The sequence below is a fragment of the Rousettus aegyptiacus genome, unplaced genomic scaffold, assembly GCF_014176215.1.
Source record: "Rousettus aegyptiacus isolate mRouAeg1 unplaced genomic scaffold, mRouAeg1.p scaffold_m13_p_1, whole genome shotgun sequence".
NCBI classification, from domain to species: Eukaryota; Metazoa; Chordata; class Mammalia; order Chiroptera; family Pteropodidae; genus Rousettus; species Rousettus aegyptiacus.
Genome location: NW_023416284.1, coordinates 34,325,806 through 34,342,526, shown reverse-complemented (window position 1 = coordinate 34,342,526; position 16,721 = coordinate 34,325,806). Strand labels below are relative to the sequence as shown.

General features: G+C 33.1%; 1 protein-coding gene and 1 pseudogene across 3 annotated transcripts in view; one reads left to right on the top strand and one right to left on the bottom strand.

Annotated features, from left to right (window-relative positions):
• The window catches only part of ZFYVE9 (zinc finger FYVE-type containing 9), a 121,166-nt gene that overhangs the window by 39,948 nt on the left and 64,497 nt on the right, over nucleotides 1-16,721 (bottom strand). Inside the window, exons 5-10 of one of the 3 annotated variants that reach the window (XM_016120281.2) lie at nucleotides 15,028-15,127; nucleotides 12,293-12,469; nucleotides 10,581-10,750; nucleotides 5,807-5,927; nucleotides 2,362-2,484; nucleotides 457-612 (exon numbers count right to left, since the gene is read on the bottom strand). In XM_016120281.2, coding sequence (XP_015975767.1) covers nucleotides 457-612; nucleotides 2,362-2,484; nucleotides 5,807-5,927; nucleotides 10,581-10,750; nucleotides 12,293-12,469; nucleotides 15,028-15,127 — 847 coding nt within the window. The remainder of the gene's footprint in view (nucleotides 1-456; nucleotides 613-2,361; nucleotides 2,485-5,806; nucleotides 5,928-10,580; nucleotides 10,751-12,292; nucleotides 12,470-15,027; nucleotides 15,128-16,721) is intronic. The other 2 variants (XM_016120282.2, XM_016120283.2) reach the window with 2 other exon arrangements.
• LOC118606541 lies at nucleotides 12,636-12,754 on the top strand (annotated as a pseudogene).

The window sequence follows — 16,721 nt, the reverse complement described above, 5'->3', positions numbered from 1 at the left end:
CTATGCATTTACTTTTACATCATTACAAAAAATATTTACAATTGATTTAAAAACCATAATAAAGTTGTCCATTCTAGTAGTTCTTGAAATCTGAAAATTAAATGTAGAGTATTTATATTATGATTATATAAATATTGTTAACTGAAGAGATTAGTAGTAAGTTATTATGCTTCCTTCTACTGGGTATCAATATCATGATCCCTAAGCTATTCAAAAATATTCTTACATCAAGACCAATGGATTCTCTTATAACTTTTGATTCCAACCTTTGTAAAATAATTATATCAGGTAAAGTACTAAAATTTTTAATTTTCTCAAACTATGGCAAGTTTTAACTTGCCACCAATACCAACATCCAATGCCAGGCTTCCAAACTAAAGAATATTATTTTGCATCTGTGTCCACAAATGTTTGTCACGTATAAAGGGTAAAGACTAAATCATATAGCATTCACACCTGCCAGAGCATCTTGGTAAAGCTGCACAAAATGATTGAAGATATCCTTCGGCAAACACTTTTCATCAGGTAGACACTGTAGAAGAATGACTATCTCGGACTGACCCACTGCATGCATTCCCTTGGTCGTGAAACACCAACACTTCCGGTTCACATCTATAGATAGAATAAAAATATAAAGACATTCCTCTCAATTTACCCTTAAAAAATGCACAGAAATCTATGTTATGATACAGCAAATAGATCATACTAAGTTTGTATAATTCAACTGTGAATTGTCACTGCATTGAGCCAAAGAACTACTGTAAAAAATAAAATATATCAATGCTTCTGCCTCTACGCAAAAACTTAGAAAAACAATTGGAAAGAAATTAAAAGAATAGTGACAAAAATACACTGAAAACTTTTAACTCTTCTATTATTAAAAGGTATAATTATTAAAAGAAATGACATTTCATTAAAAGTAAATAAAACCAAATAGTATCCTTGTTAAAAAATATACTTTCCCACCTTTATTTAAAAAAATTCACTTTAACAAGGAAAATAATTACTTATGTAAGAGTAGAAACAACAACAATGAAAATCAGTATGATGGTTTTAGATTCAAGTTGTGGCCTCAAAAAATTATAATTTTATGTATACTTATTAAATTTAATCTGTGACTGAAAGATTCTATTTTAATTACAATATTTTCTGGGAGAAAATTCTAGATAATTAACATGACTTGATTTCATGATGTAAAAAGTGGTGAAAAGAATAGCTTTTCTGGACTACTTACTTCCACTTCTTCACTTTACGGCTATGTAGAGACCCAATAGCTTAAGCCATATGTTGTTAAAAATAATGTTTGATCTTTGACATTTTTATCATTTGTACTCCAACACAATGGGATCCCCAAAGGAAATGAAAAAAGATTCAAATAAAATTATGCATCCCACCATGTAAATTAAAACTAATTCTTTCATTTTAAGAATTATTACTTTATATACCTAAACAGGAGATGCTCAATCCAATTTTATTAAGTTGATGTACATTTTAGGAATTCTAGGTTAATCATTTCCTAAGTATAACTTATAAACTGTATATGATTAGTTGAAATTTTGAGCAAAATATTTCAAAATCTGACCCTGGAAGGAAAAGGGGCAATCCGAAGGGTATGATTAGCAAGTAAACCAGAAACCTGTATTTCATCAATGTAGAACCTCTAAGGAAATAGGTGTTTCTGGTTTCCAAGATCAACCTGAAAGAAGCATGTAGTGGAAACTAGAGGGCTGTTCCCCAGTGCTTCCTTCCTCTCTCCAAAACTGTGCCCATTAATATTCATCTCAGATAAATGTGTTCTCTATTTTCTGATACCATCTTCGAATCAAGATTTTAAGTTACTGTCCTCTCATTCTGATGCCCAAGAAGCTAGCACCAAGAACTGAGAAGTTTCTTCTGACTCTTAAGATGTACTGAAATTTTACTATGTGTTAGTTAACGAACACTTTTCCCAAATAAAGTTTTGTACCATGATTAAGGTTTCTGAGATTTAATTCCAGTATGTAAATTGTTTGACACCCCCCCCACCCTGGATAATTTATTTACCACCAGTTATTCTGGTGGTGAGTTACATAACATACCCATCTCTGGAAGAACTTAGATCAGTTCAAGTTTTGTTTGGCTTTCCTCTGTGGAGATTTCAACCTATCTCACCTCTATGACTAAAAGAAAGAGTTTCAGTTAGTCCCACAGTTGTCCTCTGGGATATACAGTTTACACAAACCAACTTCTTCAGTACCCAGTTTTCAGTAACATGTAGCTCTATATAAAAATACTTGTATAATAAATTTGAAAGCTTTATTTATTAGCTACGAGTCAGTAAAGTACTTCATTTTTACTTTAAAGAACAAATTTCTAACTTACAATTTACAATTTTAACCATTGCCAACAAATTTGCATTTAAGACAAATACAAGTGGGTCAGGGCCACCATCCTCCAGCTGCTGCATTACTGAAATCTGTGATGGTTTCTCTTCCACAGCATAGTCTGTAAGGGAAGAAAACAATGTAAGAGATCAGCTAAAGGGACAAATCAAAAAGAAATCTGACAGAGGAACAGGATGATTTTTTTTACAGGAAAGAGACAAGCATCTGATTTATAGATATGGTGGAACACAGGTTTGTACCTGCTATCCCAGTATCATTTTAATACTGCCCACTTTTACTCTCAGAAGTGATCCAGTCCAGTTTAGATGACAATACGGTTATGCAATAGACTTCTCCAAGAAATGGTTGTGCCACAGTCTAAAGACAACACTTTTACTTAACAAAAATTCTCCAACTATAATCAGAATTTTACATATTATATATTCTAAGACCAACATTTAAAATAATCTATGTTATATAAGAAAGAAATAATACATAAGTTATTTCTGGAAAAGATGTCTAGGGAGTTGAAGTAAAAAGGAATCCTATTTTTACTTTTTATAGACCCTTTTGAGATTTTCTACAATTAAAAATTAAACTTTTTTCAAAAGCTTATTCTGTATCCCGAAAATAAACTAAATGTATCTTACATGACTGATTTTATGAAAGACTTCTTCTATATAAAAGTCAAGAGTTTAGTACATGTATCATCAAAATCACCAGTAAATCACACATCAGATTCTGAACAACAGCAAGTTAATACTTGAGGCTCTGAACAGAACACTTCTGATTTAATCCCTGCAAGTACAGTACTACATAATATCCAGCCACTCCATTTTGAATAACAGTAGTCCTCTCAGCTTGAAGTCAAAATCATGGGTAATAACTATTGTAGAATATAAATACATGGGAAAAGAACTGAAATACCTGAAAGCTGCATGTTGTCTGATTGGTCTTACATAAAATAAATCATTATGGGACAGCCAGGTAAAACAATACAACACCATTTCCCACTGACCAACAGAAACAAAAAACTATATTTTGGAAGTATGGGAAATTTCTATCCTATCAATGGAAATATTGGAAAGAGAAATACTAAGTGACTTTAAAAATTTTTATGAAGTTATTCCACTAAATACAAAATTGTAAAATTGTGGTGAAGCGACAGTAAATATAGAAAACTATTGTTTCTTGGTAGGAGAGGTTTTGACAATTAGATTTAATGGATGTGACTTTTAAATTTAATTTTTTATTGATCTAAGATTAAAAATAACCAAAATTTGAAATAGCAATTTTACTAACAAAAGAATATTTTTAGGGAGTCCTGATAAAGGAGCAAATGCATTTATACAAGCAAAAGGATGCTTAATGACAGTAATCAAAATGGCATGGTATTAGCAAAAAAATAGACACATGGACAAGGGGAATAGAATCGAGAGTCCAGAAATAAACCCATATTTATATAGGCAAATAATTTTCGACAAAAACACCTAAAATATACAGTGGAGAACAGAAAGTCTCTTCAATAAGTGGTGCTGGGAAAACTGGAAAGCCACCTGCAAAAGAATGAAACTAGTCTGTTGTCTATTATCACACACCAAAATTAACTCAAAATGGATTAAGGACCTGAATAGAGTCCTGAAACAATAAAATGAATAGAAGAAAACACAGGAACTAAACTCAAACTTTGGGCTTAAAGAGGATTTTATGAATTTAACCACAAAGGTAAGGGAAGTAAGAACAAAAAAAAATGGGACTACATCAAACTCAAAAGTTTTTGCTCAGCAAAAGAAACCATTAACAAGGTAAAGAGACAATCATATAAATGGGAAAATATATTTGCAAGCAACACCTCTGATAAGGGCCTAATATCCAAAATATACAAAGAACTCATATGACTCAATAATAACAAAAGATACAAATGATCCAATCAAAAAATGGGCAGAGGACCTGAACAGACACTTATCCCTAGAGGACATACAAACAGCCAACAAATATATACTTTCAGCCAACATTGCTGGCATCCTACTACAGGCCCAGTACCATGCTAGCAGCAGAAGACACACACATGAATTAAGATTGAAGGAATCCATGATCTAAGTGAAAGAATCAGACCTATAAAATATCTAAATTACAATGAGAAAAGTGTTAATGTAGTAACAGTCTATCAGAATATCTATTAGAACAGAGATGGGGAGGCAAAACACTACCAGAGAGGCAGCTTAGGTAAGGATTCATTCAGAGAACAGTTTTGCATTAATCTGGATTTTGAAAGATTGAGGGATTCTTCGAGGAGTCTAGAGTATAGAAGATATAGTATTCTAGACACAGGAACGGAAGGAAGAATAGGGAAATATTAATTACATGCCTGCTTTGTACCAATTTTCTTGCTATATACTTCCAGGTATGAAATCCAATTTATTATTCATGTCTCTTAAGTAGGTGTGGTTACCTAAGTTTCTCTACAAGGCTAATTAAAAGATTCAGAGAGGATAAATGATTTGCCCACTGGATCACACAACTAGAATGTGATGGTATAGGATTAAAACTCAGGTTTGTCCAGCTCTGAAGTCCATTCTCTTGTCACTTTTCCACGGCAGAAGAAAAAACATGAAAGTATGAAAAGTGAGTGTCAAAAAGTAGTAAATAAACTATAGTATGCATGCAAAGTACTGGGGTGTTGGCTGGAAATAGAAAGATAAGAAGCCATAAAGTTATAAGGAACATTCTTTGCTAAGGTAAGTAATTTATACTGAAGGCAATGGGACTCCATTGAATGTTTCTAAGTAGCAGCAATATATGATATCTATACTTTAAAAGATAACTAGCAACAATGTGGGAGATAATATAAAGGAGAGAAAGACCAAAGGCAAGAAGACCAGGTAAAAGACTAGGAAAAAACTAAGAGATTGTTGATGAACTATCTCTTGAAAATGTATGTACTGATTTGATCTGGACATATGAACAAGAAACTTTCACATAAAGACAAGCATTCTTTCAACTCGGTAATAATTTTACTTATTACCAGGACTCACTAAAAATATTTTTTACAATAAAATTGCTATTTAAGTTCAGTACCCTCTACTTATATGTACATTTCTGAATGTATATTATACTTCAATACAAAAAGTTAAATTAATGTACTGACTATATTAGATGGGCCATTCCTAGAATAAGAAACTCTTCAGAGTATTATGTGCTTAAAATATAAAGAAAAATATCATATCCTTCCAATGAATGAAGTAACATTGTAATACAAAAGCATAAATATCTACTCTAAAACAACCAGTAACAGCAACAATTATTTTCATGGCACTGAGTAGTTGCTTTTTTTGTTGAAGAGTGGTTACCTCTCAAATTCTATCTCCTTCCCTTAATTAGACGGCAGTATCTGTCATATATATGTCAAATATATCCATGTTTAAATATATAAGTCCACAAACCTCCTTTTACACCAGTGGAGATGAGAATGGGAGGAAGGCCATCTTCAGGAATAAGGTTCATTGCACTACCAACAGGACTTCCAACCTGAGTTATACTTCCAGAGAATAGAGAAATATCCGTCTAGGAAAAGCAAAGTGAGCATTATAAAGAGTACAAGACCTTGGCAGAATATAGTTGAAAATATAAATGGGAATTTAAGTGAAAATTTGGAATTCATACTTTTGAAAGACAGCACAAGACACTCATTAACCTGCCATCTGCAACAACATGGATGGACCTAGAGGGTATTGTGCTGAGTGGAGTTAGAGAAAGACAAATGCCATATGATTTCACTTACATGTGGAGTCTAAAGAACAAAATAAACAAAACAGAAACAGACTCATTGATATCAAGAACATTTTGATGGTTGCCAGATGGGAGGGAGGTTGCGGGGGTAAATGAAAAAAGGTAAGAAATTAAGAAGTACAAATTGGTAGTTACAATAGTCATGGGCATATTGAGTAGAATGTGAGGAATATAGTCAATAATATTGTAATAACTATGTATGGTAGCAGATGAACAGTAGATTTATAGGGGTGATCACTTTGGAAATTATATAAATGTCTAATCACCATCTGGTACACCTGAAACCAATATAATATTGTGTGTCAAATATAACTGAAAAGTAAAAAAATTATTTAAAAAGATACTCATTAAACTGTGGTTTCCCAAAGGACTGGGCTTTATACTACAAAAATGTCTCCAATTGTACAGGTTCTCCTTTTGGCATTATCAAATCATAATAATGAGAGAAGAGAAGCTATAGCTCAAAGAAGTAAAGCTTCCTTTATCCAGGTTTCTTTTGCCATAAAAGGAAAATAGTTTTTGAGATTGCAATGGCAACAGAACAAAATTTCAATATTATCTCATAATTTCTGAACCTTTAATATGTTTGGGTGTACTTAAAGTTTCATTTACACTGCTTTTCCAAATAAACTTTGAGAACAGTGGTGATGGTTGTACAACAATATGAACATATTTAATGCCATGGATGTGCACTTAAAAATGGTTAAGATGGCAAATTTTACATTGTGTATATTTTACCACATTACAAAAAGAGAACAAAATTAACTTGGATAAAATACACAGATTAAAATAGGTCAAAGTTTTCATTTACTATGCACTAAAATAAAACTTCAAGTTCATTCTTCTTTGCATTAATATGATGTCAGATACACTTAATAAAGTATAATACTGTGAAACATATTTTGGGTGGGGTTAAATCCAATTAATTAATTACTTAATAGATTATACTCAAAGATCTATTAAAATGATGCACTCCTCTCCATATCTCTATCACTTAAGAAATAAAGCTTTAAAAAGTTTTTAAATGCTTTTTAAAAAACTTTTTTACATATACAAAAATGTTTATAGCAACTTTATTCACTTCATAATAGCCCCAAAGACTGGAAATAATCTGAATGTCCATTAACAGAAAAATAGATAAATTGTGGTATATCCACATGGTAGAATGCTACTTAATAATAAAAAAATATTTTTGATGCACACAACATGGATAAATATTAGTTTAAGAAGCCAGATGCAAAACATTATATACTATGTGTTTTCGTTTACATGAAATTCAAGAACTGGTAAAACTAATGCATGGTGATACAAGTCAGAAAATGATTACCTCGGGGAAAAGATATAAAAGAAATTCAATTAAAAGGGGTATTGACAGAAAAAAGGGCATGAGGGAACCTTCTAGAATGATGATGAAAATGTTCTATATCTTTACCAGATTGGTAATTACACGGGGTGTGTATGTATGTGTATATGTATGTATTCATATGCATATATATATTCATATGTGTGTATATATATACACACACTCGTGTGTGTGTGTATACATATATATCAAGTTGTTTCCTAAAAGCTAACTCTCCTAAAGCCTTTGCTACACTTTAATAAAGATTAAAACTATTTTTAAAAATACCACATCTTCCCATACTTTTGTCTATACTAGCTGTAATTTAGTGAGTTTTTGCTAAAATTTTACAATGTTCTTAGTACATCATAAGAATTTTATTGGCAAATCATCATTAACTGTTTTTGAAGGTCCAGTACAGGAAATAAAATAATCCATTCCAACTTACTATTTAATAATGTATAAATCCACCTTTTAATATTATAAGAAGTTGTCATTTGGCCTCTACTTAAATGCCATCTGTGAAAAGGAATTTATTTCATTTACTAAGCGCCTATTAACTGCCAGGAATTCTACTAGGTCATAAAGATGAGAAAAATATATTCCAGTCTGGCCTTAAAGAATTTGTTTTCCCTTATTTTACCAGATAAATATTAAAATAGAGTGTTAAACAATGTGAGAGCACAGAAATATAGTAACTAACTTGGTTTAGTTTCTCTTAAACTGAGCCAAACTTTGTTTCCCTATAATATTCATTCATTCCAAGGCATCCAAATTGGGAAGAAAGTAAAACTATCGCTATTTGCAGATGACATGATTCTATATAGAGAAAAATCCTTAAAGTACCAAAAAGCTATTAGAAACAAAAAAAAAATTATGATTTAAGATCCTATCATACAATTGAAAAAATATAAAAGAAATTTACTAGAAAGAAAGTAGTAGTCATTGTATAAACATCAAAGTTTTAACTGGTTCAGGCAAGAATTGTCAAAGGACAGTAAAACCATTGGCGGAAAGATTGCTGGAGAACAGGACACTCACAGTCTCAAAGTATCACCCCTCATATTACTTATTAATTGCAAAGAAGAAAAGCTATTTTTGCAGTGGAGAAATACAGGAGACATTAATTTAATCAACTATCAAACTGATACTTCTTGACATGTTCTAAGAAGTGACCATCAATTATGCAATATTATTATTCTTGCCAAAATTGTTTAATCTGAAATTAATCATGAGGAAAAAATCAGACAAATACAAATTAAAAACTTTATGCAAAACATGGCCTAGATGCTTCTAAAAATATCAATATAGTTGACCCTTGAACAACACAGAGATTAGGGGCATCCACAACCTGTGTAGTTAAAAATTCGCATATAACTCAAGTCAGTCTTCCACATACGTGGATTCCCAACCATGAGTTGAAAACACAGTTGACTTTTGAACAATGCCGGTTTGAACTGCACTGGTCTACTTAAACACAGTAATATGAAAGATGAATTTTAAAAAGTGAGATAACTGTTCTAGATTTTAAAGAAACAAAGAAACATGACAATTAAATGCAATTGTGATCCTTGACAATATCCTAATTTTTTAAAACATTTTAATAAAAATTTTTTCATATATGTGCACATGTGTATAAATGAAAGCTACAAAGAACATTTTTGGGACAATTCAGGAAATGTGAATGTGGATTATATATTAGATAACAGAGAGTTGTTAAATTTCTTTCTCATATGATAATTGTATTGTGCTCATATAAGAAAATGACTTGTTCTTAGGGTAGACAAGTTGAAGCATTAAGTGATTAAGTACAACTAATTCTCAAATGGTTCATCAAAAAAAAGTATGTGTGTGTTTACGGGTAAAGTAAATGTGGCAAAATGGGAACAATTGGTAAATAAAGGTGAAGAATATATGGGTGCTCACTGAACTATTTTTGAAACTTTTCTGTGAGTTTGAATTTTTCCAAATAAACTGACAGAAAAGGAAGCAACTGTCTTGACAAAGTGATTATGCAGACACAAAGAAGAATAAGAAAGTACTAGCTGCTGCCTTCTGCAGACATAGAAAAATTGAAAAAAAAAAAACCACTCAGAAATATTTGAAGACAGATGTGACATGATTTAATGTTCTTTCACCAAATATGAAATTTAGCTCTATATGCCAATAAATCTAATCTTAATAAATGCAATTTCGATTACAACCAAATCCACAAATTATAAAAATTTTTGGAAAAAATGTACTGAACCTAAAATATAAATAGTAACTAACAATTCTATGAAAACTTCAAGGCAAAAACTTTATCTAAACTTTGATCCTCTTATTTTAAAAAAAAGATGAACACATGTTAGTTGAAATGAATGGCCTTATTATAGACTTGGCCACCAAATTCAAGGGGCCAATCAGCAAGAGAAAGGGTCCCACTGTATAAAAGGATCCTATGTATATACTTTCTAATTTTGGCTCTAGGTGACTGTTTTCTCACTTACTCCAAAAAAAGTGTATCTGTTATTTATTATCTTCTGAAAATTAAGCCCCCAAGGAAAGAGAATACCATTAGCCCCAAAACTGTGACTAGTATAACCTATAGAGACATGGTAGAGGTGACAGCCCAGTAATGAGTTAGCTTTCTTACGTAAAGGAGTCTTCCAACCACTAAGTCAGTGGTTTTTGACTAATTTTTCAACTTTGGGATCCTTTAATTGCCTGGTCCTTCCTCCCCACTGCACTCCTGAGAGGCTACCACAGAACCTGAGGAACATGATTTGAAAACCAGTACATCAAGGGGCCAAGATTCCCTCTAGCATGATCTCTAGCTATAGCAGTAGCTTGAGCTTTCCTGAGAACAACCTTCATAAGAATCTTTCTCCTGAAAAAACTTCCAAATATAGAGCAAACAGGAATAACCAATTTTGCCACATTTACTTTACTCCTTAATACACACAGATGCATACACACACATGCACTGTATCTGAAACTTACAAGGTTCCATAGAAAGGTCACTCAACTTAGAACGAGGCAAGAGAGAGGCAGCACAATGCTAAGTAAATAAGTACTTACTTTTAGTTGCCATTTTGTTTTCTTACCTCTGCTGGTAGAGGACTGGTAGTCACTGGCTTGACTGGGTCATGCGACACAGCCAGGGTTCCTGCAGAGGAAGTTCCATTCATTGTTAATTTGGCTGCATCAGCAACTTCTCCATTAGGCAAGATCCCATCAGCAAACCAAACTCGCCTCTGCTCTCTGGGCTGAGCCACTTGAGGAGCCAGAAAAAACAAACAGGCTTCAATGTGACATCAGTAAGACTTTAATATCAAAGAAGAGAAGGTCACCAATTCCAGACATAGAAAAAAAAATCACTGCCATCTTACAGAGAACTGTAACTATGTGCAAAAGTGGTTACTAATAAAAATACACATTTAAATATACTTCTATAACTTAAATGTAAAGATTTAAAACGCTTTGGTTTCTGTCCCACATCATCAATAAAGAAACTAAGCAAGGTGTTTTAAGTGTCTAGGAACTAAATTAATAGCAGAGAAAAAAATATCTAGCAGTAGACATCCATATCTCCTGGAAGTATGAGGTTTCTACAGAAATTAAATATCGGAAAAGTTCTAAGGTATTTTTAGAGGGCAAAAAATTGCCTTGAAGAATGCTGAAGAATTATTAATAAAAGAAGAGTTGGTACAGATATGTAAGAATCGGTAAGCAAACTGACCAGATCTTTGGCTAACATGTAACTGAAGAAGAAAAAGACTGATCTGGCAGTGCAAAAGGAGTTGGCATTTTAGTAAAAGGACAGGGAAAAGCTGGAAAACTGAGTCTGATAAAATAAGTTCTTTAAATCCAGTTTTGGAAATTAATTCCAACAGCCAAAACAAAGAGATTCTAGGGAAGAACAACAAAAAACGACATATGAAGTAAAGAGAATAAAGATTTTAAGAAAGAAAGCCTAAACTCATAAAAAACACAAGGTACCATGACTAAGGGATGATCTGAAGACAGGGGAAAATGGGAAAGAATAGGACTGTGTCAATAGAAGTCTCTGTTCTTCAAAAGGGGAGGAGGGTTATTTAGCAAGGGGAAGGGAACATTACTAGACAAAAAGATACAAAATTAATGAAAGAAGATTGAATTTAATTATCAAGGAAAACTTCCTAACAAGATCATGTTAAGGAAATACATAACTGTTATTTTCACTATTGATAATCCCCTGAACTTACAAAGTGCCTTTCATCTGACATACCACAAAGACAAAGTAAGTTCAGCTTATAGTTTTCTACCTAGTATATGATATAATCAGAATTAAAGTTCTGGATTTTATAAAGGTCTATGTACCTAACACGATATTTTCATATTGATAGATTAAAAATACAAAGAGAAAATGGCAATGTATATTCCAAAAAGCAATGGACTGGTCAGAAAGAAGAACTTTCATTTTCATCATTTTCTGAATTCCTACAAAGAACAAGTAGGCATGAGGTTAGAGTTCTACAGGCAGACTTCAAATTTGCATTTCTTTTCAAGTGTAAGCAGTGTAGCTACTCCATTCTTAAACTGGAGAGAATACTGGGATATTTTTAGAGGTGCCTCCAAAATATCAGGCAACATACTATTATTCTTTACTGGCCCAGAAATAGTCTCAACACATTTCTCACCTTGTTCTTCCACTTTAATAACCATCCAAAGGGACTTAACTGCAGTGTTTTAAAGACTTGTGCTGTAAAATAACATCAGCACCTTTTCAGAGGAACTTGGTGAGGAAAAAGAGAGAGAATAGCACATGATCCCCTACCTTCTGCTCCAGGGTGCTTTAAAACTCCCACAGGTACCATCACAGTGGGAGGTGGAGAGCTCAGGGCTCCTGAGGCCTGAGCTTGCTGCAAGGGAGGGATAGTAGAACAGTATTCAGCAGGATTGTTAGGGTTAGGGCTCTGGCTTGAGGCACTCATCATGTTCTCCCAGGCTTGAGCTAAAGCAAATACAGACACAATCAATGTGAATGGATTGCAAAATATGGACATCAAGACCTCCACAATATTGGACAAATAATGTAGCTCTTCCTTATTACCACTCATAGTATGTCTCTCTTCAAAAGTATTAAGGAGATAGGTGATTTAATTCAGTAAAAGAGACTAGTCTATGGCCATGCTACCCTAAACAAGCCCGATCCCCTCTGATCTCCGAAGCTAAGCAGGGTTGGGTCTGGTTAGTACTTGGATGGGAGACCACCTAGGAAGACCAGGTGCTGTAGGCATAAAAATATAAATAAATAAAATAAAATAAAGAAGACTATTTAGTTAGGTAAAATATTTGGAAGCAACATATAAGAATTACTTGATACTTCTGATACAGACTGATAGACCAGTCTGAGGTTAATGGCTAGGTCCCTGGCTTCTTTAAAAGATATCATATATTCCCTTAAGAGGAAGTAAAACAACATCAAACTTATTAAGGATCTGCAATTGGGATAGCATTTTTTAGACATTTTTTTTGGAAGGGGAGGTTTAATATTCATTGTGTTTTATAAAGTTCTGTCAAAAATCAAAATCCAGGGAAATAATGGCATAACTCCATTGTATGATATTTTCTTTTTTATCTCTAGACTTTTAGATTCTTAACTGAGGTAAAATCTCATTTGAAATATTCTAAAGCCTAAAGCTCAGAAGAATGCATCTCAATATTTTTGTGAATTCTGCTTTTGTACAATCATCACCCTGTGTTAAAGTATCCAGCAAAAACAACCATTTCACATCCTTGGTGTGTCTCAAAAGCACAGGACCCATTTGAACTTGAAAATGCGCCAATATCATATAAGTGCCATCAAACAATATAAATGATCACAAATGTATTAAGTTCTTTATACTCTATAATTTTACTAACTAAATACTAACATATCCACTATTATCTTTAAAGTAAATAGGATGAAAGATGCTACGGAAATGAAAGGTATCAATTTTTATCTTCCAGGTTCAGGTACAATCACATGCCCAGGGATAGAAACCTTCCAATTTTTTAACATCTTTTTAAAAATCTCATTCAACATCAAAGAATGATCCGTAAGATTAGTGAATATTTATTCCCTCCAAACTGCAGGACAAGGCTAGAAAAAATAGCTATGTCCCTTTGGAAGCATTGGCAGGAAGAGAGGAAGAGAAAAGAAGAAGGGGAAAAGGGATAGGGAACATCAAAAAGCATCAAATTAAATATTCAGTAAAGACCAGGCTAAGCCATGCGAGAGGAAAGACACTGGAAAAACCAGGAAAAGTAAGTTATTTTAGGATTCCATTAGGGGCATTCTTAGCTTAATAAAAAGTAAGTATTCCATATGACTCCTCTGCCATTTCCTTCATCTTAACTATAGCAAGTTAAAAAAAAAAAAAACAACTATCAAGTTGAAAGACCTCATCAAATAAAAGAGGTATTGGGTACTATAATTAAGCGGCATGCTCTTATCTGTGGATATATGTATGAAAATGAAAGCAGGAATAAAAATCACCAATTGAGCAACTGAGTGAAAATAACTGCCATCTAAAATATGACCCTTAAGAGTAAAGAGAATGAATTCATATTTGATCAAAATTATAAGAATTCAGAAATGAAAGGAAATTGGGTGGATCACAGGAAAGTAGAACAGATCAGATTAACTGACATGCAACAGGTTAATAAGGCAGCAACAGGAAAACATCACTATGAGCAACACAGACAGACAAAGCAGGAGGGACCTCGAGCAGATAAGTTCCAGCCTCCAGGAGGCACACTATCCTGGAGCAGGCAGCCATGGTGTCCAAGTTCAACATTTTATGTCTATTAGTAATTATTCTGACAACTGTACAGATGCACTGAAAGAGAAAATACTACAACCTGATTGTTTTTATTGTATCTCTTTTTGAGAATACTCTGGTGGTTTCTGTTTGTTTAACTAAAATGTCCTTAGATTCATTTCCAATCCTGCAAAAGATGAACATTAGATAAGCTATATTTATCTTCTCCTGGCCATATTTTTACCAGAGAACTGAATTCAAAACCATTATCCTTACAACGAATAGTATCAAGGAGATGACTGATAGAAAAATCCAATTTTCTATTTGATCTTAGATGCTAAAATATTTTTAACAAGGTGAATGAAGTAAGGTGCTAATAAGAATATATTCTAAATTATTAAGGTATTTCCTAGAAAAAAAAAAGCTTCCCTTGAAAGGAAAACCTCAGTCCAATTTTACTATTTCATCATCTAAGTAGTCAATTCCCCTATTCCTTTCCCACGCTGGACATTAACAGCCACCAGACTTCCACAAGAACTTCCATTCTTCCTGAAAAACTTACCTGACTTTAGCATTCCTTCATTAAATTAGGCACAGGAATTCTGAAATGCTAAGATATTTTCAAAATATAAAAATTTAGCTCAGTATTTTCAGTTAAAATTGTGACATTTTAGAAGATAACATAGAAAAAGGCAGGAAAAAATAGTAGCCTTTTCAAAGAAATTCTCATTCTCAATAACTGAATTCAACTTGTTTTAATACTTACCATTCATTAGCACTGAATGGCAGATTACACATACTCTAGCTTCCTTTCTATCCATGTATAATAGTTTACATTTCAGGCTACAGCAGGAAGCACAGAAAACCTGCAGGAAAAAGAACATACTAAATTTACTTAGGATCACAGTATAAAGGAATAAACCAATACTGACCAACACTGACTGATAGGGAACCTTATCACTACAACACTAAAAACTTCAAAGGAAAATGCAGTTGAGGAAGCTGGGCACAAGGCCCAATTCAAAATCAAGAGTGTGAGATCACATGTCTTCCAGCAATAAGGAAAAGTGAAAGCGTTGGCTGAAAACAAAAATCTTAGCCAAGACCAGCAAATAAACAGCAGGGGAAAAAAAAATCTAAACTGTTCTGAGGCAAAATTCCTATACAGGATATCACATAACATAGGCATTTATAGGTACTTACATCTGCTATTTCTGTTTGGAAAGATAATATAGCAGGATAAAATAAAGATTGGGAATACTGGGTTGTAACCTCTGTTTTTTTTACTACCCTTATGTATAGAATAATAATCATACTAGCTGTTTTCACTGGTTTCCTATGAAGGCCAAGAAAGATTAAAAAAAAAAAAAAACAATTATAAAGATAAGCATCACCCCAGCTATAGGAAATCAGAGCAGGCAACCAAAAACTGACCATGCCAATTTCCAGCACTGCATTTCCACCTTCAAGGGTTGCCTCCTGATCTTACATCCTTCTCCCTTCTACACCAGGCCACAAGAATCTCCTTAGCTCCCTGTTAAGATTTTTTTCTTGAGAACTTATTAGTTACTTATCACAACAACTGCATTCAGGTAGAAAGAAAGCTGTTCTCAGTCGGATAAATTCTACTAATTCAGTTTTTATGGCCAAGATGTATCCTATATCTTACAAAAATGAACCAAGAGATGAAGTTATATTGAAGACAAAGTGAGAGAGACCATCTCCTCTTCTACTAGGTATAATAAATATAGCTAGCTACTATCTTTGCCAGTTTAAAGTTTTCAAAGGCTTTACATTCTCAAAGTAACTTTTTGATATAGGAAGAACAGTGATATATTATTTTCTCTCAGAAGAAAGTGAATTTGGATGGTTAAATGACTCGCTCAAGTTTGCAGCAGACTATATGAATACGAGGCACTTTATTATCTTGTTTAACCTCAAAATTCTATGAAAACTCATTTATAATTAACAGAGTTGAAAAAATATCAAGTAAAATTGCTCGGTCATACAGTTAGTAAGTTATATAAGTCTTCAAAGGCTCTGTTCTTAACCACTATGTAATACTTCCTCATACTAATTCACATACACAATTTTAATTTGAGACTTGACTTCTCCTTTACCATAACCACATCCAGTCATTAAATCCTGTTGGTTTTCCCTCTTAAATACTTTCCCCAAAATCCTATCCCTTCTTCTGTTCCCCAGGTCTTTATTATCTGAGGCCTAGAAGATCACCCATTATCAATTATCTGTCTTCCTAATCTTCAGATGTCTTTCATCTTTCACACAAATACTAAGTGACAGAACTGTTTCAAAGTAAATTGAATCATGTTAACCTTCATAAAATCCTTCAATAATCTTTCTAATCAAGAGGTAAAACCATCTGACGATGGCCAGAGGGGAAAGGGGTTGAGAGTCTCAGAGAATGGGTAAAGGGTTAAAGAAGTACAAATCAGTAGT